The following is a 25,491-nucleotide window of genomic DNA, read 5'->3' as shown; positions in this document are numbered from 1 at the left end:
AATAATAATAATAATAATAATAATAATAGCCAGCAAATTTTCCCTAGAAATGACTAACTTTTAATTAAACTATTTTTTCAGATAATCACGTGGAGAATACCTTTGCGAAAAAATAATTTGTCTTAATAGTAATAATAACTAAATATAGTAGAGTGGTTAATTTCTCGTGCCAAATATCTCGGGCTCGAATTCATCATTATATGATCTTTGGAATTAATTATTTAATTATTCATTTATAAAAAAATTAGTATTCTCAAAAGGTCATCTAAATGATGCAGACTTTAATATGTAAGTATTAAAGCCTAAGGTTCACCCCTCTCTCAAGTAAAAGAAGAGATTGGAAAATTAGTAAGTTCATTAATTTTCCGGTCAAAGAAAATTATATATTTCAAGAAGGAGCAATTCACAATATAATATAATAGAACGTAGTAGATTATATTTATGTAATGTTATTATTTTGACAGATTGTCAATTTATATTACGAATTGTACTAATGAGATTTATAACTATCTCGTGAAATAGATTAGCATTTGCACCCCGTGCATTGAGAAAATATTTTTATATTTTATATTTATATAACATTGATAATAACTCAATTATTATATTTATAAATATAATAAAAAATAATTTTAACTGAATATATCTAATTTGAATATTGAAAAAATAAAACAATAAAAAAGAATTCACAATAATAAAAATTAGTAGTATTATGAAAAGGTGAAAAATAAGTTAAGAAAATAAAAATAAAAAGAAAAAAGAATTAAAAAATAGAATTATTCAAAAAAAGGATGAGAGAGGAGAGAGATTTTTTTTAAAATTTTAATTTTTAAATAAATATAACTTTTACATTTTAAATCAAATATCTACATAAAATATATCAAATTAAATCTCTTATCGTGATCTTTAATTTGATATGCATAGTATTTTTTAATTAGTCAAATTTCATAATTTTAGAAATAAATAAAACAAAAATAAAAAGATAAAGAAAATACAAAAAAAATACTATTTTTTATAAATAAACCTTCATTTTTATTGTAACTATAAATTTACCACTCGATGTTGAAATTGATTCGAAATTGAAAGCTATCTTTTTGATACTATATTATAGATTATAGATAGATTATAGATTATGTTATTGTAATTCATAAACCAATAATGTTGACCATTGGGCCCATTTCGAAATATAGAAAATCAGTAATATATTCTCAGCATGGGTATATAGTGTGGCTCTCTCTATATATTTTGGTCTCACCTGAATTGAATTTATTTTTCATTTAAAGAAAACAAAGATATTATAGCTTTTGTAGTGGCGTTTTATAATTAACGATAGCTATATTAAAAGTTAATGCATATATATCTTCATCAATTCTGATTTCAATTACTATTATTTTTCCATATCCTGTGAAGTACGAATTAAGTTGGGTGCATAGCGCTAACGATTCCATGCATAAGCTGCCGTGATTTCTAGGCGTTTTCATTTCATGTATATGTAGAAAGAGAGATGATGATGATGATGATGATGATGATGATGTGGCGGTTGTTGTCGTGGTTGGGAATGGCAGTGGTGGCAGCAAGTGGCGGCGGCGAGGTGGCGTATGATGGAAGGTCGCTCATCATTAATGGACAGCGGAAGCTTCTCTTCTCTGGCTCTATTCATTATACAAGAAGCACGCCTCATGTATAATCTCTCTCTCTCTCTCCCTCACACATTCTAGTTAGCAAAGTTACATCTAATTATCAAAAATTAAAGGAAAAAAAAGCTATAGCTACAAAACATTTGTCTTTTGATGTGCTCTCTTTCATTATTTTAGTATAAGATGATTAAAATTCGGATAATAAATCTATCGTATCTATATTGTAGTTAAAGGCAACAAAAATAATATTATCATATAAATTCATGAACAGATGTATTTCGAGTAATCTTCAAGAATTGTATAATGAAGAACAATCTTTTAAAAATGGCAGTTTTTAAAAAAGAAATTTAAAATTCGACCGTGACACATTTTTCACGTCCTAAAAGATTATCTCTTTTCGGCATTCCACCTTATAAGTTCCAATGCTAGAAATTAAGTGTTACTCAACACGTGCGTTGAAGTTACGTTACGCCATTATTCAAATGTTCGTCAATGAAATAAAATTGCGCCAAAAAATACTGGTTTGCATCATAGTTAATTGCCATATGCATAAATCATGGGATTATTTATTTATTTATTATTATTATTATTTTTCAAAATCACCCCAAGGGTGAAGGGTAGGCAGACCCCCAACCACCCAACCATAGGTTATTCTCAATCATTATATGTAAATAACTATATCCTTTTACAGATGTGGCCATATTTGATATCACAAGCCAAATTGGGAGGACTAGATGCGATTGATACCTACGTATTTTGGAATATCCACGAGCCCCAACCAGGACAGGTACACCAATAGATCCTATAATAAATAAAATAAAATGAAAATTTTATTTGTATATATACTACTTTATACATCCATTCGAATATATAGATACAAATGACCAATATGTCGTATACCATTTAAGAGCACATATTGTGAACGTTGTGTTGACGTGTAATCCATATATCATAAGAGCATTCACAGTGGGGTATCCCTATGCTCCCGAAGCAGACATCCTTTTGATTTGGCACATGATTAGCAGGCCCAATCAGAAAATTGCATAAATAAAAAAAATAAATAAATTAAACGTCCAAAATTAATGTAATTTATGATATTTATGTAATCAGAAAATTGCATCAATCAATGTAATCAGAATTAATGTTAAATTGCATTAATTAATGTTAATTGAACGTTCATAAACGTTCAAAATGTATGATATTAATTTCAAAATTAATGTAATCTGAAAATTGCATCAATTAATGTAGTATTAAATTTTAATTTAAATGAAATTTAATTATATTGTTAAATAAAATGTTAAAATTAATTGAAAACAACATTAAAAATAAAGATAAAATAAAAAACAAAATTTAAGAGTCAACATGAATGATGAACTCTTAAATGGTGGGGACCACTTTTAAGAGTCCATACTGGCTCTTCAATGTGGATGCTCTAACACTTTTCATTTTCATTTTATTTTTTCTTATTCCACAATATTAAAATACTTTATTTGGTATACAACATATATCTACATGTATTTATTGAACACATATATGCTAAAAGTTTGGGTTGGAAAGTTCAGTATTATTTCAGCGGAAGACGTGATATAGTGAGATTTATCAAAGAAGTGCAATCTCAAGGCCTCTATGTTTGCCTTAGAATAGGACCCTTCATCGAAGCTGAGTGGTCTTATGGGTAATTAACTAAAGCCTCACTCCCATAATTCTAATAAGCTTTTTTAGCCATATTACTAAATTTAATTAGCAATGTTATCTACTAATATTAATTTATAACTTTTCCCTACTATAGAGGCCTTCCACTTTGGCTCCATGACATCCCTGGCATTGTTTTTCGATCTGATAACGAACCCTTTAAGGTATTTTTTCTCTTTCTCTCGTTTATATATTGTTTTATATTTAAATAACTTGTTATTTCAAACCATTAAATTAAAACTTATTTAGTTTAACTTTCCTTAACGACAGTTTTACATGCAAAATTTTACCACAAAAATAGTGAACATGATGAAATCGGAGAAATTATATGCCTCACAAGGAGGGCCCATCATACTTTCTCAGGTTCTCGACTCTCTATTTAAAATTTTCGATCATATTAGACATTAAAAAATAAAAATAACTAATGAAATGAATTCAGATCGAGAATGAATATCAAAATGTGGAAAAAGGGTTTGGCAACAAAGGGCCTCCCTATGTTCGTTGGGCCGCTACGATGGCTGTGGGCCTAAAAACTGGTGTGCCATGGGTGATGTGCAAGCAAGATGATGCTCCAGATCCCGTGGTAATTCCTTATTGGGCCATAAATTGGGCCCATCTCAAATCTAATATTAAAAAACTTTGATGTGGAAATTAATTAAATCTGCAGATCAATGCTTGCAATGGGAGGACATGTGGAGAAACATTTGTGGGACCTAATTCTCCAAACAAGCCAGCAATGTGGACTGAACATTGGACACATTTGTAAGAAAATTTTCATGTTTCTTGATTTTTGAAAGACTATGGTAATAAGTAATAACCTAGAATTTGTGTAATTGTCGACGCACGCAGCTATGACATATATGGCAATATCACCAAGGTCAGATCACCTCAATTCATCGCATACCATGTTGCTCTATTCATAGTCAACAAGAATGGAAGCTACATAAACTATTACATGGTAAACATGCATTGTGTCTCTCCCAATCCACAAAATTCATTCTTCATTGCATGTCTAATTAAATATTACATCTCCTATTTCACTTATTTTTATATATATAGTATCATGGAGGAACCAATTTCGGAAGGAATGCATCTGCGTTTATGCTAACTAGTTACTATGATCAAGCTCCTTTAGATGAATATGGTATGTATTACATATTTTTACAAAATAAATTAAAAAATCTTGAGATCAAACCCTGTGATCCACATTCGTATTGAACTAGCTTCAAGCTTAATGGAATATTCATGAAGCAACATTCATTAAAATGTAGAGTTATAACTAACCTAACTTATTGAATTTGCTAAAATTAACAGGCTTGATAAGACAACCAAAATGGGGTCATCTGAAGGAGCTGCATGCAGCAGTTAAACTATGTTCACAGACTCTACTATATGGAAGTAGAACAAATTTCTCTTTGGGTGCATTGCAACAAGTAGTAACTTTAACAAATATTCTATTAGTTTAAAAACTATGAATTGATCAAAATTATCTTTAAAGTTGATAAAATTTTTCTTATGTGTCTCAAAATAGGCGTATGTATACAAGGGAATCAAAGGAGAATGTGCAGCATTTCTCGTGAACACAGATGCTGCAAATGAAGCAGAAGCTCAATTTCAAAATCGAACTTATAGACTTCCTCCCAAGTCAATTAGCATCTTACCAGACTGCAAAACTGAGGCATTTAACACAGCTAAGGCATGTTTGTGAATAAATACATTATGCAACAACTTCATAAATCCATACATATATATTTCTATGTTTGAGAATAAGCTATAAATAATTTGTGATATTTATAGAGTGTAGAGTTCAGTGCAAAACTTCTCACAATAAGAAGTTTTTATTTGAATCATTAATTCCCTGTGTATGTATATAACATAATTAACAATTTCTTCTTTCTTTTGTCGTTGTGATCTACAATAGGTGAGCACTGAATATAATACAAGGACTAGGGAGGCAGCTGTAAAGTTGAACTCACCATTAATATGGCAAGAATTGGATGAAGTTATTGCAGTGTATGATGATACCTCGTTGAGATCAAATATTTTGCTAGAGCAAATGAACACCACCAAAGATACATCTGATTATTTGTGGTACACTGCCAGGTAACATTTGATACAAATTCAAGAAATTTTAAATTTAAAGACAAAAAAGAAAATGCATTCTATATATATAATAATCAACTACTAACAATAATTAATGTGCATATATTTGTAGTTATCAACAATTTAATGAGTCGCAACCTGTTGTCATGAGAGTGAATTCTGATGGACATGTTTTACGTGCATTTGTAAATGGACAACTCATTGGTGAGAAATTACTCTTATTATTGTTTTAATTAATCCTTGAAAAGACTAAAATCATTAATTAAATTCATCGATTATGAAGACACGTTTCACAAGTATTTTCTTGCTTAGGTTCGGAACATGGGACTTTTAGAAATCAAAGTTTCAGTTTGGCGAAGAATGTGACATTGAGAAAAGGAGCCAACAACATCTCATTGCTAAGCATTATGATTGGATTGCCGGTATTATTCCATCCTATTATTGACTAATATTAACAACTTCCAACTTAATTTGGAACATCATTTTTGTGTTTCCAAATCTAGAAAAATCTCATTTTTCCATGTATAAATTCAATGAATGTCTATTTTTAACATCTGAATTAGAGTTGTCAAACATGGAAAAAAAAAGTTAGGTCGACCCAACATGCATGAATATGTGTATTGGCCCACTTGACTCCTAGCTTAGCCCAAAAAATCCAAAAATAGATTTAAAACGGTAATATAGCCCTTATCACGGTTGGGCCTATATATACCTTTTAAAGAAATCATTCTGATCAATATTCAAGCCACATACTCCCATGACTCACTCGACATTTTGACATCTCTAATATGAATCAATCTCATAGTTGATTAAGTGGTCGTTTACTTTGAAGGATTAGCCTTGATAGATACAAATAATAACGCTAATTATTTTGATGAATTGAAACTTTAGGATATCCCAAGACTCTTGATTATTTTTACCATTTAAGCGAGTTTTGCTTGATTCATATATCATTGAAAGGATGAGATTGAAAAAATCATACTGTTGAAGATAAAAATACTTAATCATAAATTTTATCAATTATGCAAAGTAAATCATTCCCTAAATCTAATATGTAGGATTCAGGGGCATACATGGAGCGCAAGGCATTTGGATTGACTAATGTGAGAATTGGAGATAAAGATTTGTCCAACTATTCATGGGGATATCAAGTATGCATGAAATTAAAATTCCACCCTTAAAAATGTTGACATTAATTTCTTCATGGAATTTGATAATATAGCTTGTTATATATATTTCTTTGTTGCAAAGGTTGGATTATTGGGGGAGAATCAACATCTTTACACAATAGAAGGATCGATCAAAGTAAAATGGCACAAATTTACCTCATCTCCTCGCCCACTTAGATGGTATAAGGTAAAAATTGAAGTCTCAATAGTATGATTATAATTTATAAATTATTATAATAAGTATTTTCACTTCATTGCATTTATCTTATTAGTCCAAATTTGATGCACCCAAAGGCAACGATCCCATTGCACTAAATTTAGGGTCAATGGGGAAAGGTGAAGCTTGGGTCAACGGAGAAAGCATCGGTCGATATTGGATCTCATTTGTCACACCTCAAGGCTCGCCTTATCAAACATGGTAATTGAAACCTGTCAAACATTAGTGTACGTCATCAATATATTTTTCTAAATTTTTTAAATATGCATATATACATCTGCAGGTATCACGTACCAAGATCATTCTTGAAGCCTAGAGATAACTTGTTAGTGGTGTTTGAGGAAGAAATGGGCAATCCTCTTGGAATATCAATTGACATTGTTTCAATATCAAAAGTTTGTGGCCATGTTTCAACTTCAAATCCTCCATTGATAGATTCATATGTAAAGCATATTGGAAGAAGACCTAGAGTGGAACTTCATTGCCCTTCCAACAAAAATATCTCAAACATTTTGTTTGCAAGCTTTGGTAGTCCTTTAGGAGATTGCAACAATCACGTTGTTGGGAGGTGCCACTCAATCAATTCCACCTCTATTGTGGAGAGGGTAAGCTTAATTTTCTCTTCATGCTTTTTTTTTTCAGTATAATTGATTGCATAGCTTGAACTACTCATATATTCATAGACCGGGTTGCTAGTTTGAATTAGGTTTGACGTGTCTTTTTATTAAAGAGATCATTATATGGCATTTTTAAAAAGCTTATTTACACAAGTAAGTCAAGTTTAGTTAGGCCTTCAAGAAATTCTATACATAAGACATTCATATACAATACACCACCCTCACATGATAATATTTTATTAATATAAATTAAATTAATAAAATATTATCGTGTGAGAGGGTTGGGTGTGCTACATGTTCATGTTCTATACAATTTCTCGATTATTGTTATAATAATAAAGTTTATAGTTGCATTAGTATATAAATATTATATTTATATTTTATATATAAATAACATGTCTACTCTAAGTTCATGATTCTATCATTTACTTTAAACAAAAATCATACACATACAGCTAATACTTTGAAAAACATATGAGGTTTAGTTTTTGGGGCCATGTCACATGTAAATAACTAATATCCCTTGGAATTATAGGATATATATAGTTTTTTGTTTCTTCATTGTATATGAAATTAATTTTTATAAATACAGGCTTGTTTGGGAAAGAAGATGTGTTCCATTCCTTCGTCACACAAAATATTTGGTGGTGATCCATGCCCAGGAGTTTTAAAAGATCTGTTGATCGAGGCTCACTGCCAATGACAATATTATTAATTTTTATAAATATTAGTTATTCTTTAAAAGAATAAATAATCAAAGGTTTGCTTAAGAAAAAGTATATTTTCTAAAATAGATTCACAAAGTAAATAAACGATTGAACTAATTAATTGTTAAAGGTAGTATAATTGAAGGTGGCATTAATTTGGTCATGAACGTACCAAACGACGACATTTGGTGGCGTGTCTGTTTTAGAACTTACTGTGTAGATCAATGTATGATATGTCATATATTACCTAACTCTGATGACTAGTTTTTAATTTTAATGTACCATTTTCGTTTGATTTTGGATAAATGCATGTTTTGGTTCTTGTATCTTCAAGTTTTTTTATAAGGTTGTATTTTATTTTAAAAATTAGTGTAAAACTCGAGTAGCTTGTGCTTTTGTTGATATCTATATAAATGAAAATTCAGGGACCCAATTCACTAAAAGTGAAATGTCTTCGGTTTTTGAAAAAAGAAAAGGACAGTACCAGTTAATGTCTTTTTCTAATAAAATCAGTTAATTAATTGTGTGTATCACTATAAAATATTTATGACGAGTATTGCAAGGAAAAAGACATCAGTTATTAATTAACAACAATGTTTACAACGAACATTAGTTTTTTTTTTTTTTTTTTTTTATTGAAAGATCAAGAGAAAATGTTATTAAAAATAACCAAAAGAGTAGAAGGAGTACTCAAGTTCGAGCAATACAATCACAGTGACGCAGAGAGAAGCATCAAAACAGCTAAGAAAACAAAGAGGAAGGAAAGCAACTAAAAGGATCAAAAGCCCAGTCATGGTATGAGAAACAAAAAGCACGAGGATTGACAGCCTTAACCCATGTCCATGTGCACCCGATAATGTCTTCCACAGTTTTACCAACGTCTGAATTTCCATTCTAAAAAATTCCATCGTTTCTAGCTTTCCAAACCTTCCAACAAACACATTGCCAAATACCATTGAACATTGCTTTTTCATTTTTGTTATTGCCCAAACCGACGAATTCAAGTGCCGCGCGTCACTTAAGATATTGCGACTTACATTCTCCATCACGAAATTCAATTTGAAAATTATTTAGTTAAATAAATCAATAATGTAATGACAGATGATTCCATCGCAAAGTATAATAAAAAAGATTCGATTTAGGAAATAAACTAATGACGAGCAATACTATCGCAAAGCGTAACAAAAAAAATTATTCAATTAAATAAATAAACTAACGACGAATACTCCATCACAAACATTTTTTTAAAAAAAAAAAAAGAGCTAACGACGAAGTCGCAATGAATAATATAGTCGTGTCGGATCATGCAATTTCTCATGCTCGCTAATTTAACCTTACACCAAATATTTTATTGTGATAATTGAATTAGATAAATTGTATGATTTGTATCGCCTCCCTCTCTGAAAAATATGTTGCGCTTTTAGCGATACGGATTTTAAGAAAAATTATGTGAATATGTGTGAATAAAAAAAGGGTTCTATTTTGTTATGAGTCGAGTAATGTCTAAAAATAGAAAATGAATATTTTAAGAAAACGTTCAAAATAATCAATTGCATATGTTTTTTTGGAGATGGGGAAGTATGTTTTCTTGGAGCATAGTTATTATTTAAGTATGAATTGATTAAGTGCTCACTTTGCTTATGGCTAGATTGGAATCAATCAAGGGATGCATGGGTTATGTGTTAAATTTGATCATTGGTAGGTACACATTGCCAAATTTCATTTCTTAAAGAAATCGTACACGTAACTAAAAAAATGTGTACACATCGTGATTTAAAGAAGGTTGATCGATGACGCCAATAAAGCCTAATTTAAGTGGCAAAGTTGAGGCATTAAAGATTCTTTTTGTGATAGATCTTGGAGCTCGTCAATTTCACATGTGTGCAGTTATTTTTCCATCTTTGTATGGTCATTTTGATTATTTTCCCACTTTCATGTGTTATTAACTATGGACTTTGACCAAAAAATATTTGTCACCCATAGAAAAATTTATTTTAAATATTACTAGTACGCTCATCTGTGTGATGCACAATGAACACCGAAATTAAACATACTTAAACAAATGTAGAATATGATTTAAAAATAAAATAAAATAATCCACATCAATTACTCAATAAATTCCCAAATTTAAAAACACAAATTTTTAATTCTACATAAACTATAATGATAATTATAGTTATTAAATAATTTTAAACCATTTGATAATAAAAATTAACATTGCACATTATTATTATAGAGTATTACACGTCATAATATATAAATAAATATTTTCATACACAAACATAAATAAAAATTTAAAATTTTAACGACGAGCGAGAAAATAAAATATTTTAAATTTTTCGTAATTTATCCGTTTTAAATTCATTTTTGATAATTTTTATACCATATTAAATATTTTATCACGAACTTAAATTTAAGATGTACATTAAATAGTTTTCATAAATTAAATTTGATGATGTTTAGAAAAGAATTAAATTATATAAAAAATTGGTGGGAGAAGAGAGAGAAAAAAAAGAAGGAAAAAACTCCTATTTTATACTCCCTCCGTCCCACACGAATCTTGACACATTTCCAAATAAGGTACTTACTACCCTTTCTTTTACTTTATCACTTTTATTACTTTCTCTCTCATACTTTATCATTTTTATACTTTATTGACTACACACTTAAAACACTAATCTATAATTCCTTAATTCCCGTGCCGAAATCAAACGTGTCAAGATTCGTGCGACGGAAAGAAGTATATTACTACTATATAGATATAGATTTCCACGTCAGACCACAGTAAAATTTCCAACAGTACGTTTTCTGATATTGAAAAATTTGCTCAAATATAAATTGGCATTTATAGTTTCCTGTAATTTGGGATATAATTGGTCAAAAACTATAGTTCATGATAGATATTAAAAAAATTGTGATAGTTTGAGATGGTATATTTGGTGCGTAGAGCCTATTTACTACGTAGATTATGTTTATTTGTATAGAAACAATTAATGTGGAATCTCATCCCAAATTGGTACCAGGTAAGTGAATCATGCGAACAATGCTCTCTTGTTCCAAATCAAACAATTTATAGCTGTCAAAAATTTGTTCCATTATACAGCCCATCATACCTTCACATGATAAGGAGAGAAGTCGATGATTTTTTGGGGGCTATTATAGATAAATATTTTTTGTGTTTTCTTCTTTAATTTCATTATTTGGCCTACTATTACATATAAACAATTTCAACAGTTTAATTGTGTTTTGTCTTTAGGAAAGAAATGGAGGAATTTTGGGCTTTATATAGTGATATATGAGGGCATGTTTTAGTGCAACAATTCATGCATATTTCCTTATCTACCTTCCCTGGCCTTCAATTTACGGCTCATTTTCTTTGCTTATACGTTTGAATGACTAATTAAGTTACTTCACACACTGACGCTGAAGTCTCATGGCATTAGTTGGAAAGTTAGATTTCTTGATGAGCATTTTCGTATATATGTAGAGAAAGAAAAAGGGCAGGAGAAATTTATTTTATATAATATGGTGTGGTTGTGGTGGCTCGGCGCGGTGGTGGCTGCGGCGGCGGTGAGTGGTGGCGATGTCACCTATGATGGAAGGTCGCTCATCATCGGCGGCCAGCGGAAGCTCATCTTCTCCGGTTCAATCCATTACCCAAGAAGCACCCCTGATGTAATCCCTCTCTCTTTCTCTCACATACACACACAGATTTTGTGTGGCCTACTTAATTCTTTTGATTGATGATATCACCAAAGTTCTATGATTTTTTTTTTCTTTATCTTTGAGTCCATCTTAACACAAATTTATGTTTCTTCAAAAAATAATAATAATCAATACTCCAATTTATCTCAAATTAATCAATTTGTTGATCCTCACAAAATCGTATAGGATATGTGCTTGCACCTCTTTTAGCGTGTCAAATTCGATCGGTTCACATCTTAATTGTTAGTATTTTTCTCCTACCTATATACCATATAATAGTATAATTGGGAATTTTAAAGTAAGTGCCACCTCAATCTCTTTTTTTGGCATTTAAGTTTCAGTCTTCAGATGAATTTGTTGTGTGCACATTTTCATTACAAAATGTAGTTTCAGATAAATTTGTTGTGTGCACATTTTTCATTACAAAATGTACGGCGCGAAAGCAACATCGCCCACAAAAATCTTTACTCTTCTTAAAATCCAATAATTAAACCTATCACGTGCAATGAAATGAATAGAATGATTAATTTTGAAAGGACCTATGGAGAAGAAAAAAAAAAAGATTCCAGCTCGTGAACTACTGCTCTACTTGTTTTTACCACAATTTTTTTTTAGCTCCATTTTTACCACAATTACTGGTGTTTGGTAAATTGTGTGATTTATTTGGAAAAAGCAACAAAAAATGTAGTTGGTGTAGAGTATATATTAAATAGCAGGTAATTATACAGATGTGGGCATCGTTAATTTCGAAAGCCAAAAGCGGCGGACTAGATGCCATTGACACTTATGTTTTTTGGAACCTTCATGAGCCCCAACCGGGACAGGTATATCACACATTTACGCTTTCTCAGCCTTCATTTTGCCACACATCATTTATGACCACTTCTTTTTATTCTTCACAAATTACTAGTAAGGATCGAGCCCGTCGAAATTCGACGGGATTCATTATTATAAATTAATTATATAATAATATAAAATTATTTAATACCATTTTTTTAATATATATGATGATCAGAAACGATCACCTATCCACCGTGGGCATGCATAACGTGCCCACTATGATGTGGTGGGCATGTTATGCTTGCCCACATCAGTGGTGGGCATGTTATGCTTGCCCACGGTGGGTAGGTGATCGGTTCTGATATGATGATATGGAATAAAATTTGCAATATTGTTTCTTTTTTTAATACTCTATCTATCCTACTGATAATGACTTATTTTTCATTTTTGTCTGTTTCATTAATAATGATATAATTAAAAGATATAAATAATTAATTAGAGTTCTTAAATACTTCTTAATTTTCGTGTCCAACTTACTTTACTTAAACAAGTTTTTGTGGATAAATGTATGCAAGTGTTTCTTTATTAATGTATGTAAGTGTTTCTTTAATAGTTTCAATACTGATATCTTTTCCAATGGAATTTCAGTATGATTTTAGTGGGAGACGTGATTTATTACGTTTTATAAAAGAAATACAATCTCAAGGTTTGTATGCTTGCCTTCGGATTGGGCCGTTTATCGAGGGTGAATGGTCTTATGGGTAAATTCACTAAACCTTTGTTTTTATTAGGAATAATTGCATGTAAATATATAATTTTGATCAAAATTTATTTTTGACGCCTATTTTGAAAAGTTCAATAAAATACACAAACTTTATTAGCTGTTCAATTTTGACTCTGATTTCATCTCTCTCAAATTAAAAAATGACATTGAATATACGTGGCTCATCGAAATTGACATGACATCTATCTGACGTCAATGTGGAATCTATATGGCATCTATGTGGCATCTACATGGCTCACTGGAGTCAAAATTGAACAACTAATAAAGTTCGTGTATTTTATTGAATTTTTCTAAGTATGCATTAAATTTAAATTTTGGCTAAAATTGATGTATTTATATGTAATTAATTATTTTTATTAGCCATAATCCCTTTCCCAAAATTAATACTACACCTCAAATCAATCATTAATTATTAATTATTTCCCTTTCAAACCTATCCATATTTACAATTTTGGTAGAGGTTTGCCGTTTTGGCTCCATGACGTACCCAATATTGAATTCCGAACCGATAACGAACCATTTAAGGTATATATTTATATCTTAACATACAATTTAATAATGGCTATGGTGTTATTTCGAAACTGCAAATTAATTATGACGTTCTCTATTTTTGAGTGACAGTTTTACATGCAAAATTTCACGACCAAAATAGTAAACATGATGAAATCGGAGAACTTATACGCCTCACAAGGGGGGCCCATCATAGTTTCCCAGGTAGGAAAATTTCTCTTTCCAAATTCAAATAGGTTCCTAATTGGAAATAAAATAACAAAAAATTAAAAATTCAAGATTGAAAACGAATATCAAAATGTGGAAAAAGCTTTCGGCGATAAAGGGCCGTCGTATGTCCGTTGGGCTGCGGCGATGGCCGTGGGCCTCAACACCGGTGTGCCGTGGGTCATGTGCAAGCAAGATGATGCTCCAGATCCAGTGGTAAAGCCCACCAAAATCTCACATTTTTATATTCATTGGGCCTAAATGGGCCAACTAATGTTTCATATTGGGCCCAAGATGGCCCACTGCTAAGAAAGAATCAAATTTGATGTTTCATATGTGCAGATTAATTCCTGCAATGGGATGATGTGTGGAGAGACATTTGTTGGACCAAATTCACCAAATAAGCCAGCAATGTGGACAGAAGACTGGACACATTTGTAAGAAGTTTATTAGTGAATTTGAAGGCTATAAAATGAGATATTATAACACAATAATTTTTATTTTATCTTATTATGCATATGTCAAGTTATGACAATTATGGCAATACCACCAAAGTGAGACCAGCTCAGGACATTGCATACCATGTTGCTCTATTCATAGTCAAGATGAATGGGAGCTACATAAACTATTACATGGTAAGAATTCATATCATAGTCTAACCCAAATCCAAATTCAAAATCTTTTTTTGCTGCATAAATAAATTTTTAAAAGTCGCAAGGTAGTGAACTCAAATTCGAGACCTTTAGCCTTAGACATTAATTATTTTACCATTTGATCTCAAACGCACATTTTCTTGATCTTGCAGTATCACGGGGGCACCAATTTCGGAAGGAATGCATCCGCGTTTATGCTAACTAGTTACTACGATCAAGCTCCATTGGATGAATATGGTATCATAGCATTCATGCAAATATGTACAAGAAAAAAAAATCTTGATATAATTTTTTCTGAAAAACGTACAGGTTTGATCAGGCAGCCAAAATGGGGTCATCTCAAGGAGATGCATGCAGCAGTTAAGCTGTGCTCACAAACACTACTTTATGGAACTAAAACTAATTTCTCTTTAGGTTCACGGCAACAGGTAAAAAGTAAAAATAAAAAAATCAAGAAAAAAAATGGTCATATGCTTTTATCAGTCTACTTGCATTTCAATGAGAACTAATTTCTTGAAGCAGGCCTATGTCTACAATGGTGGAAATGGAGAATGTGCAGCATTTCTTGTGAACACAGATGCAGCAAGTGATGCAGAAGTCCGATTTCAAGATCAAACGTATAGACTTCCACGTAAGTCGATTAGCATCTTGCCCGACTGCAAAACTGTCGCGTTTAACACGGCCAAGGCAAGATTCACAACATGATCTCCATATATGCAAGAAATCCATCTATGTAATATTGTTACATAATCATTAAGATTTTATGTCATCAACAGGTGAGTAGCCAATATAGTACAAGAACAATGAAGCCAGTTGTGAAGTTGGACTCACCAGAGAGATGGCAAGAATTTGATGAAGCTATTCCATCGTTCAGCGACACCTTGCTCAGGTCGGATTCACTGCTCGAGCAGATGAACACCACCAAAGATGCATCTGATTATCTATGGTACACTGCCAGGTAAATGTTTTGGTTAATTTTCATAATGAGAAAACAAAATGTGCATAGCTTAACTATATGGACTTAAAAGCCAACCATGAAAAATAGTAATCTAGGCATCACAAGCTACTAATAGCAACATTTTTAATTTTCATTATAGTTATCAGCAATCTGAGGAGTTGCAGTCTGTGATCACTGTAGATTCTCGTGGTCATGTATTGCGCGCATTTGTGAATGAAGTATTTTTTGGTGAGATAATTCTGTAGTAGTCTCATAACTAAACACATTGGTTTTTTTTATTCAAGAAAAAAAACATGTTCAACTCTGAGTTTTTCCTCAGGTTCAAGACATGGGATCTATAGAAATCAAAGCTTCACTTTAGAGACTGATGCCCCTTTCAAAAGTGGAGTAAACAACATCTCCTTGCTAAGCATTATGATTGGCCTACCGGTATACTTGCTTTCGAGTTTAAGCTTGTGTTTGGACATATAGCAGAATCAAGTAACACAGATCTATTTAAATCAATCTTTCCATGTCATTCAAATTTCCAACTGGAAACTCTAGGATTCAGGGCCACATATGGAGGGTAGAGCTTCTGGATTGCGAAACGCGAGCATTGGAGATAAAGACTTAACTTATTATTCATGGGGATATCAGGTACACATGACCTGAGAAAACATGCCTAGTTTTATAAAAATTTCTGTGTTAAAAACTGATTTTTTCTTTCCTTTCTTGAAATGGTTTCACTATTGTTGCCAAGGTTGGATTAGTAGGAGAGAAGTTGCAGCTTTACACAGAAGAAGGATCAAGCAAAGCAGAATGGAGCAAATTTAACCACTCTTCTCAGCAACTTAAATGGTACAAGGTAACAATACTGCTCTCCAAAATGTATTAAGTTCACAACAATGAAATTGAATATTCTATTTAATCTGATGTTTTAGTTAGTTATTTCATACCTGTGCATTTCTTGTCAGTCAAATTTTGACGCGCCTGAGGGGGCTGATCCTGTCGCGCTGAATCTGGGCTCGATGGGGAAAGGTGCAGCTTGGATCAACGGTGAAAGCATCGGGCGCTACTGGATCTCCTTTCCCCAACCTAACGGCTCGCCTTCACAAATATGGTAAGATCAGATCACACCTAAGTTATGCAGCTAAATTCATTTTATTGCATTTCATAAATGGTACCAAAAAAATTCAGGTACCATATACCAAGATCCTTCCTGAAACCTACAAATAACCTCCTAATACTATTTGAAGAAGAAGCTGCTAATCCCTTAGGCGTATCAGTAGACACTGTCTCAGTAACAAGAGTGTGTGGGCACGTCTCAGATTCCAGTCCACCTCCAGTGATTTCGTATCAGATGAAACGGGGGAGAAGACCTAAAGTCCGGCTCCGTTGCCCTAAAAGCAAAAACATCTCAAACATCTTGTTTGCAAGCTTTGGAAGCCCTTTAGGTGATTGCAGCAGTTATGCTGCTGGGAGATGCCATTCAACCAGCTCTTTCAACGTCGTGGAGAGAGTAAGCTTTTTTGATTTCCTTTACACGTCATTCATTATTCCAATGTTTTTCGTCTGCCAGCCTTGAGAAGAATCAGCTCACACAGCTATGCTACGCCAGGCTTGTTTAGGGAGGAGGATGTGCTCGGTTCCTTGGTCGTACAGAAGCTTTGGAGGTGATCCATGCCCCGGAGTTTCAAAAGATCTGTTGATCGAGGCCGAATGCCAGTGATGGTGGATATACTAACACACAACACTAAAGCAGAAACAGGAAATCACAAGCATATACAACAAGATAGTTCATTAGATCCAACACAATTATGTTATAACCTAAAGAATAAAGAGCAAATGACATATATAGTGGAATTCTTTTTCAGTCAATGCCTATGTATTCGAGTTGTTCTAATATTCAGTGAATGATATCTCAATGCTATTAACAGGCAATAGAAATTTAGTTTGTAGCTGAGAAATTTTCCTAATACAAGATTCATGTAAATAGAGAAGTCCTACTTAAATAAATGAGAAAGCTGTGGTGCAAACTAGGACTTTCTTAAACATGAAAAATCGAAGTTTCATGTTTGCATTGAGATTGCAAGAAATGTAAATACCTTTCAACTATTGAAATTGTCACATGAAATCAGTTCACAGTTGAACATAAATGCATTCTATCATTCATCATCATTTTGATCATAAAATCTCCAATTCCATGGTAAAACTATCTTCTCCGTCCGCGAATTTTTTTTTTATAGCAAGAATAGGCGGTGATTGTAATTTAGCAAAACGTTTAGATGCTATTACAATTATACAATTTAATCAAAGATAACAGACTGCAGGAATTGATAAGGTATATTTTGATTATATACAATGAGAGTGCAACTAAAAGGCAAGAGTAATCCATATCTATTACATCATCAATGATATCATACAAGGTCGGAATATAAACAAGAAAAAAAAATGCATTTGATAATGAAATCTAATTATTTTACGAGTTTATAAAGTTTCTTAGTTTGAGGAATGTTTATATAACTCATTAACTGTAAATAAAATCAAGAGGCTCCCACAACTTAGTACATAACAATCAAGTAGTAAGGATGTAAGGATTAGTAGTACCAACATTTAAAAATTACTAGTCTGTATCTATATTATAGAAATACTTTCATCCTTAATTTGAATTTGAAGGAAATAAAGGTCCTAACATAATGTCAAACTAGTAGTGTATTTGATGAATGAGAATCATAGTCCTAGTTGTACAGAAAGAATCTTGCTTCACCCCTATACAACATGTCAGAGAAACTATGCCCTAATCCACTCATTTCTTTCTACATTTGCAAGAAATAATGATTTCAAGCAGATTTCTCCAGCAACTTCAGCATACATAGCATGAACCAGTGAAAGAAACATGGATAATATAATATGAAGCTATCCATCACCATGCCAGCCACTCCAGACAAGCTGCTGCTGTTGTAATAAAAAAACTCTGATTTTCGCCTTTCGAGTACGTTCATGGCGCGTCTCCCTCCAGACACCTCATTCCATATTTAAGGTACACAGAGTTTCTTCTCATTTACCTCTGATTTTCCTTTTGCTGCGGGGAATTTCCTTTGCTTGGTGTATTGTCTCGATTTTGACTTGAATCTCGACTGAGCTTCTTCTTCCCTCAGTATCCCAGACGCTTGATGGCAACATAGCTTTCTGGGAAGGAAGTTCGGAGATGAATAGCAGGGTTTGCGCCCAGCCAGCATACTTCCCGTATTTGCTCACAAAAGCATCTGCAACACGATTGCAGATCCTAGGTGTCAGGCTCGTCCCTGCCAGTTCAGGGATGAGATACCTGGTCGCGATCTTTTATAACAGAAGGTAAATAGGTAGATTAGTAAAATTAATCAAATATAATCTCCCTTACTCTCCACAAGATGATGCAAGTACACTTTTTATAAAACATCAATTTTTAACCAAATAAATAAATAAGAAGAAAGCTTAGATAGTCACATAAAAGTCATTGGCCTCAGAAAAGGAATTGAGATGTGCTAACCTTCCACACGTGAGTATCGACAGGAATGGCGTGATGCTGGTCCAAGGCGAAAAGAGCAATGCACGCAGCAACCTTCGGACCGACACCAGGTAAACTAGAGAGACCACAAACTGCCCCTTGAAGATCTAATTTACGAAGAGAAGCAAGCCACTCCAGACCTCCTCCAGGTTTTGATTGCAAAGCCGCGATGGTGCCAACAATATATTTAGCCCTGATCAATTTTCAATACAAATTTACAACGCCTCAAGAAGATGGGAAGTATCCTTCTCACTTAGAAATGTGAAGAGTATGCAATGTGACAATGACAAATACTCCACTATCTGGAGTAGCAAGAAGTTGACGCAATTTGTGAGAAGTGAAATGAAATAATGATGTATGTATAGCAATGCTTTTAGTACTGAAATATGGAAGGCCTTCTTTTGTTAAGCATCACGTGGTGCTAGTGACCTGGTGCTTACATAGGTCTCTAGATACATTGACAACTTGAAGTCTCTCCCTGGTGCTTACATTGGTGAGATAAGACTCTTTCATGTGCTATCAATAGAAACACCAATTAACTAATCAAAGCACAAATATGAATCAACCATCAAGAAATAGGTGAAAGCAGCGAGCATTGCAAATACAAGTTTCTATCAGAACTCCATCAAATATGCATAAGCAAACTAAAATTGACTCCCATAATATCCCAAAACTAGTAACTATCACACACATGAACTTCAAACAAAACTAAAATTCATAAATAAAATATCTACCTGTACCCAAAACCAGCTTCTCTAAGCTCGGCTTCCGACAGCAGCGCCAGCTTCTCCAGCAACGGGAACTCGAAAAAATCGAATCCTCCCACATTCCCCAAAAATCTCCCCTTGGACGAGATGAAATCCACCATCTTCGTAATCCTCTGAATATTATTATTGGACGAGCAAATAAACTGAATCAAACATTCCAAGGGGTCCTGCCGCAAAACCCTAGCCCCCTCCAAATGCAACGCCAGCTCAGCAAACCTCGCATCGGCAGCCCTAAATTCGTCCCAAAGCGAATTCAACGAAATCTCCATGTTCAGAAAATCGAAAAGATCGATTCTCGCGGAGTCCTCGCTGTCCGTGAAATGACAAAAATACCCCACGCAGTCGTCGTCGAGCTGTTTGAGGGAGATGAGGTGGTGCCCGACGGGGCCGGTGTACTGCAGCGGCCCGGTTTTCTTCCACCGGAAGGTCTGGCCGGTGGGGAAAGTGAGCGGCAGGTAGAGCTCGGACTTGCTGATGTTGAGGGGCTTCCATTTGATCTCGGAGGGGGGGAGTGGTTGGGGATTTTGGAGAATGTTGCGGCGTTTCCTGGAAACAGAAGTGATGAGTTTGGTGAAGGATTGGCGCTGCTGCGGCGTTGGAGGGGTTGAAGGAGTGGGAGGCAAGGGAGATTTCGGTCTTTTCATTCTTGCGAATAATCTCGGTGACTGCATGTAGAAGATGATGAGGGTTTCGCTGATATGAATTTCCGACCAATAAATTACTCCATCTGGCCCCAAAATAAGTTCCTTTTTTGGGGACGACACGGATTTTAAGAAAAAATGATAAAGTGTATTAATAGTGGAGAAAAATATGTTATACAATTAGTATTGTGAGTGATGAAAATGTGAAAAAGTGTTATAATTAGTATTGAGAGTAGTGAAAAAATGAAAAGTAAGAATAAATAAAGTATTATTAGTGGTGAGGTAGTTATCCAAAAATGAAAAGAAAGAAAGAGGAACTTCCCAAAAAAGGAAAAGAAGAACTTATTTCAGGGAAAGAGGGAGTACATTTTTACGGAAGCGTCTATGCCGAACAGTGTTCACGTGAACACTGTTGTTAGGATCATGACACGTGTCCCCTTATGCGAAACCAGTTCGGTTCGGCTTTTAGTAACCCAGACCGGTTACCCGTGTCCAATATCGCCGGTTCTAATGAGTACATGGTTTTCTGATTTAACTATTCCTATTTTTCAAATTTGGTGCTTTGAAAACTGTGTTGTTAATATTCGCGTTTCATATATTCGTATTTTCTTTTGTTTTTTGGCTTCCTTCTCTGAGACGTTTTTTTTATTGAAGCATTAAGTATTAGAGCTTCCTTCCCTTCCCTGAGCTTACTCATAGGACAATTTTGTTCTTAGCAAAATGTATTTGAGCTTCCTTTTCTTGAGACGTTTTCGATTGTTGTAACAGAAATTTTGCGGTCCGTTTTTCAGACAAGAATTATTTTCGGGCAGGTAATATCCTTTTATTTTCCATTATAATGCTGGAGGAAAGCTTTTTTTGTTATTTTTTTTCCCTTTTCTGTCTCAAGATAAATCCACACTGTTTTTCGTTTATGGTATCCGTCAATTTTTTTTTTTAATCTCATATTCTGTTTCAAGATTCACGCTAAGTTCTTCCTTACACGATACACGCTATTATGTTCTTCTTAAACGGTTGCACGCTATGTTCTTCTTACACGGTTGCACGCTATGCTTTTCTTACACGATACACAGTATGCTTATAATGTTCTTCCTAAAATTTGTTTCGTTGATTGTTAAAAACCCCGTTATCCATTACAGATATATTTATTTGGCATTGATGCAAAATGAGAGTAGATTTGAATATATCGTACGGGCGTGATGAAGGTGATGATAGTTTGAGCGGTAGAGCAAATTTTGGTCATTTTGGTGATAACGTCTCTACCGATGAAATGGAGGTGTCGCCGGATGAAAGAATGCTTTCGGGCAGCAGTGACGAGGATGAAGCGGGCGATGATGTGGACATGGGTACTCCTAAGAATAGTATCGATGAGGATGCGCAAGAAACCGATGAAGTTCCGATGAATTGTGTTGAGGAGTTGCAAAGTAAAGCTGAATCTATGATTAAGGTTGGATGTGTGTTTGGCAGCGTGAAGGATGTTTTAAAAGCTTATCGGCGATATGCTGGACTTATGGGTTTTTCGGTCAGAAAAGGAAGTCAAGGGTATTTCTAAGGTACATTAGATGTATGCTCGAAAGCCTTTCTCTGTTCTTGTGCTGGACAAACCGATAGGAAGCGCTCAAATGGCAGAGTGGCTGCCTATAAGAAGCAAACGTACATGAGCAATTGTAGGGCAAGGTTACGCATCTGTAGGGATCACATCGATTCTCCGTGGATTGTAACTTTATTTGCGAAGCAACACAACCATGAGTTGCTTAAGCCAAGTCAGAGTTATTTACTTCGCTCAGCCCGCAATATGAAACATACTCAGAAGCGTTTCATCATGGGTATGAAGTCAAGTGCGATTGGCGTTAGCCGTGCATACCGTTTCTTGGAGAATTAAGCTGGATGTCGTGCAAACATAGGATTCACACGCAAGGATGTATACAATGAGATGTGTTGTGAAGCTAGAAACCTGAATAAGGTGGCAAATGCAGATGTGAATCGATTGTTGGAGTTTTTCACAGAGAAAGGACGCAGCGACCCATCATATTTTTGGAAGGTAAAGGTTGAAAAATCTATTTTTTCGGGATTCTAGATGCTTAATAGATTATCAACATTTTGGCGATGTTTTATCTGTTGATTCTACATATAAGACCAACAAGTATGACTTGATTTGTGTTCCATTTGTTGGCATAAACCATCACCGGAGACGAACGTTATGTTTGCAGTTGGCTTCTTGACTAATGAAAGAAGTGAGTCTTACGTGTGGTTGTTTAAAACGTTCCTCGAGGCTATGTATCAAAAAGAGCCGTCAATAATATTCTCAGACCAAGATTAGGCCCTTATGAATGGTGGTGATCACACATTCCACAAAAAGCACACAGATTTTGTCAGTGGCATGTTAACAAAAATGCGGCGAAGCAATTTGGGCAACTAAACAACGATAAGGGGTTCAAGACTTTGTGGTACCAATGAATGAATGGTTGTGAAAGCGAGGAAGAATTTGAAACTACTTGGCTTAGTTTGATTGTAGAGCACAACTTGTCGAAGAATAGATGGTTTTCAACCATGTATAATTTGAGGAAGCGTTGGTCCTCCGCTTTCATTAGAGATAAATTTTCCGGTGGTTTACATGCGACATCTCGAAGTGAAGTTACGAATAAAATAATCAAAGATTTGTGTAGCTCGACCTCTACCTTTTATGATTTTGTCATTGGTTTTGAACGCATTCTGAAAAATTGGCGTCGAACCGAGTTTGAAGAGGACGCTCTGTGTCGTGGAACGCCTGGAATGTTTGTGCAACAAAGTGGCATCTTAGTCCAGGTTGCTGAGCTATGTACCAGGAACATCTTCAGATCTTTTGAGTACGAGTCTCTGCATACAGTTTCAGTTAAGATGACACACGAACCCCCCGACTTAAACGATGAGGTGTTGGTGTTCAAAGTGTTTTCAAGATTGGCAGTAACAGGTTTCCGGACTGTTAGGTTCAATCAAGAATCAGAAATGGCATGGTGTTCGTGCCATATGTGGGAGACTGAGGGCATTATGTGCCGCCACTTATTTAGAGTCTATTTTCATTTGAACATGGATAGCGTTCCACCTGAGATGTTGTTGAAAAGATGGAGGCGTGACTCAAAAGAAAGAGTAGCTCCAATTGATGATGCAAGCGATGAGTGGGGAACAAACAACTTGAGTAACACGATTTTCGTGAACCACAACACGAAACGTGTTTACGACATTTTGGCTGAGTGCAAAGATGATTCAAATTGCCGAAATGCAATCAATGAATACATAAATAACATGGAAGTTGCATTGAAGAATTTGAGAAACGAAGCCAGTTTGGGAAGCAGTGATATGGGGTCACATAAATCCACTCGTGAGCAACTGCATCGGACTATAAAAAACCCCATTCAAAAGAGGAAGACTCGGCCTAGGCGCAAAATGTTTAGTAAATATTGGGTAGGTCGTGTAGCGGAAGCAAATAAAGCAGTACTTCAAGGCCAGCAATTTATTTATTGGCATTTTCGGAAGCTTATCTGCGATCCACTAACTATCAATACTTGTATCCATGCAGATGCAGATGTAGATTGTTCGCAAGCTAACCACAATGAAGAGTTGGACGACTCCGATCGTTTTTCGGTGGATTAGATCGACGTATTCTTACTTCCATATGTTTGGGTTAGTTTTGTTGCCTTTTGTCGTGATGGATTGTATTTGTTGCCTCTGTGGCCAAACTTCAAGTCTTGTGTCTTTTGAATTGTTTGCGATGGATTAGATTAACATTCAAGGCCCTAATCTAATTCATATATTGAGTTTAGACTTTCATTTAACCTATCTCTTTGCCTCTCTTGATTTGAATTTGCATGTGTGTTTTATTGTGGAGCAATTTATTTAGTTATTCACGGTTGATTTACTTGTAGAAAAGCTGTAAATACTTATTTATTGGAAGTATTTGATGTCCGTCTATTCCAAATATCGCTTCGGTAGTCTATTCAAATATTATATGCATTTCAATCCGAGAAACTTGTTGTGAAGTTGGAGAGCATGCAATTTTTTGGACTAAAAGATGATTGTGCTTTATAAGGTACAAACAAATACGTTATATGTTAACTTTAAATGATTCAAATTCTTTAGACAAATTAAATAATTGTGACATGCATACAAACTAAGATTTCCTGCCAATGTCTTTCAAATGTCTCAACTTATCATGTAGCATGTCTCTCTTTAAATAAATTATAAATAACTCACATTGTCGTTGCCATGCCCGCCAAAGCTTTCATTGAAAGGACTAAGAAAATTGACATTGGAATTGCTTTCACCAGGCGGAGTTTGATCCTTTGAATTTTGCATGCCTTTACGACTCAAACTCAATTTCGGAACACGATTCTTCATCGCCTTTACTCTACTAACCGAACCTTCAACATTGGCCATAGACTTCGACTCATTGCTGGTCAAAGGTGAGCTTCGAAAACTTGAACTCTTCCTCTTACGTGTTTCATTATTCGTGTCAGCTTCTTTACGCTCCACGCTACCAAAATCAAGCTTGCGTCCAACGTTCTTCGGTATGTTAATAATGGAACTTGGCGATGCAACATGAATTGGCGAAGATATACCCAGGTCCAACAACTTTTCAATTTCTCCAGAAGTCAAGGATATGCGAACCTACATGAAAATGAAAAATTTGAATGTTAACAAAATTAATTCTTACACAATTATAGTGTAAATGATTAGTACCACCGCAAAATGATTCTTACCGGAGTTGGCAAAAAACACTTGGGCAAAGCATCTCCTAATGAATTCAAATCTGAAATAGGAGCCCATCTTCGGATTCTAGGAAAT

General features: G+C 34.1%; 4 protein-coding genes across 7 annotated transcripts; 3 read left to right on the top strand and 1 right to left on the bottom strand.

The window, feature by feature from the left end:
• The first annotated feature begins 1,555 nt into the window (after positions 1-1,555).
• Positions 1,556-8,135, top strand: LOC131011854 (beta-galactosidase 16). Its single transcript, XM_057939732.1, has 19 exons — positions 1,556-1,678; positions 2,326-2,421; positions 3,197-3,309; positions 3,424-3,490; positions 3,597-3,689; positions 3,766-3,909; positions 3,994-4,088; positions 4,176-4,284; positions 4,386-4,470; positions 4,641-4,759; positions 4,858-5,022; positions 5,248-5,429; positions 5,542-5,633; positions 5,742-5,851; positions 6,488-6,580; positions 6,681-6,785; positions 6,871-7,016; positions 7,099-7,420; positions 8,025-8,135. Exons 1-19 carry the CDS (start codon positions 1,556-1,558, stop codon positions 8,133-8,135), a joined length of 2,370 nt encoding a protein of 789 aa, XP_057795715.1.
• A 3,135-nt stretch (positions 8,136-11,270) lies between these two features.
• LOC131011853 (beta-galactosidase 16-like) lies at positions 11,271-17,752 on the top strand. Of its 4 annotated transcripts, XM_057939728.1 has the most exons (19): positions 11,309-11,814; positions 12,573-12,668; positions 13,273-13,385; positions 13,867-13,933; positions 14,030-14,122; positions 14,198-14,341; positions 14,468-14,562; positions 14,652-14,760; positions 14,931-15,015; positions 15,088-15,206; positions 15,301-15,465; positions 15,555-15,736; positions 15,876-15,964; positions 16,056-16,165; positions 16,280-16,372; positions 16,476-16,580; positions 16,690-16,835; positions 16,913-17,234; positions 17,334-17,752. In XM_057939728.1, exons 1-19 carry the CDS (start codon positions 11,665-11,667, stop codon positions 17,442-17,444), a joined length of 2,394 nt encoding a protein of 797 aa, XP_057795711.1. In that variant the 5' UTR covers positions 11,309-11,664; the 3' UTR covers positions 17,445-17,752. The 4 variants fall into 4 exon arrangements, with proteins under 4 accessions (XP_057795712.1, XP_057795714.1, XP_057795711.1 ...); XM_057939731.1 differs by lacking the exon at positions 17,334-17,752 and having other exon boundaries at positions 11,301-11,814; positions 16,972-17,234; XM_057939729.1 differs by lacking the exons at positions 13,273-13,385; positions 13,867-13,933 and having other exon boundaries at positions 11,271-11,814.
• Positions 17,753-18,409: 657 nt separating this feature from the next.
• On the bottom strand, positions 18,410-20,740 carry LOC131011852 (N-glycosylase/DNA lyase OGG1). The gene is made up of 3 exons (XM_057939727.1): positions 19,997-20,740; positions 19,245-19,455; positions 18,410-19,054 (listed from the first exon to the last, which is right to left on the bottom strand). Exons 1-3 carry the CDS (start codon positions 20,698-20,700, stop codon positions 18,773-18,775), a joined length of 1,197 nt encoding a protein of 398 aa, XP_057795710.1. The 5' UTR covers positions 20,701-20,740; the 3' UTR covers positions 18,410-18,772.
• Positions 20,741-23,127: 2,387 nt separating this feature from the next.
• On the top strand, positions 23,128-24,300 carry LOC131009643 (protein FAR1-RELATED SEQUENCE 9-like). Its single transcript, XM_057937056.1, has one exon. The coding sequence runs from the start codon at positions 23,128-23,130 to the stop codon at positions 24,298-24,300; it is 1,173 nt and encodes a 390-aa protein (XP_057793039.1).
• Positions 24,301-25,491: the final 1,191 nt, after the last annotated feature.

The sequence above is a fragment of the Salvia miltiorrhiza genome, chromosome 2 (genome assembly GCF_028751815.1).
Source record: "Salvia miltiorrhiza cultivar Shanhuang (shh) chromosome 2, IMPLAD_Smil_shh, whole genome shotgun sequence".
Lineage (NCBI taxonomy): Eukaryota > Viridiplantae > Streptophyta > Magnoliopsida > Lamiales > Lamiaceae > Salvia > Salvia miltiorrhiza.
Note: the sequence above shows the minus strand (reverse complement) of the source record. Positions and strands in the feature narration are given on the sequence as shown.

Coding starts and splice junctions, on each gene's coding strand:
- LOC131011854 (XM_057939732.1), top strand. CDS start 1,556: ATGGCAGTGGTGGCAGCAAGTGGCGGCGGCGAGGTGGCGTATGATGGA. Junction 2,422..3,196: donor ACGAGCCCCAACCAGGACAG/GTACACCAATAG, acceptor TGGAAAGTTCAG/TATTATTTCAGCGGAAGACG. Junction 5,852..6,487: donor GCATTATGATTGGATTGCCG/GTATTATTCCAT, acceptor TCTAATATGTAG/GATTCAGGGGCATACATGGA.
- LOC131011853 (XM_057939728.1), top strand. CDS start 11,665: ATGGTGTGGTTGTGGTGGCTCGGCGCGGTGGTGGCTGCGGCGGCGGTG. Junction 14,761..14,930: donor GCTACATAAACTATTACATG/GTAAGAATTCAT, acceptor TTGATCTTGCAG/TATCACGGGGGCACCAATTT. Junction 16,166..16,279: donor GCATTATGATTGGCCTACCG/GTATACTTGCTT, acceptor TGGAAACTCTAG/GATTCAGGGCCACATATGGA.
- LOC131011852 (XM_057939727.1), bottom strand. CDS start 20,700: ATGCAGTCACCGAGATTATTCGCAAGAATGAAAAGACCGAAATCTCCC. Junction 19,456..19,996: donor GAAGCTGGTTTTGGGTACAG/GTAGATATTTTA, acceptor AAAATTGATCAG/GGCTAAATATATTGTTGGCA. Junction 19,055..19,244: donor TCGATACTCACGTGTGGAAG/GTTAGCACATCT, acceptor CTGTTATAAAAG/ATCGCGACCAGGTATCTCAT.
- LOC131009643 (XM_057937056.1), top strand. CDS start 23,128: ATGAATGGTTGTGAAAGCGAGGAAGAATTTGAAACTACTTGGCTTAGT.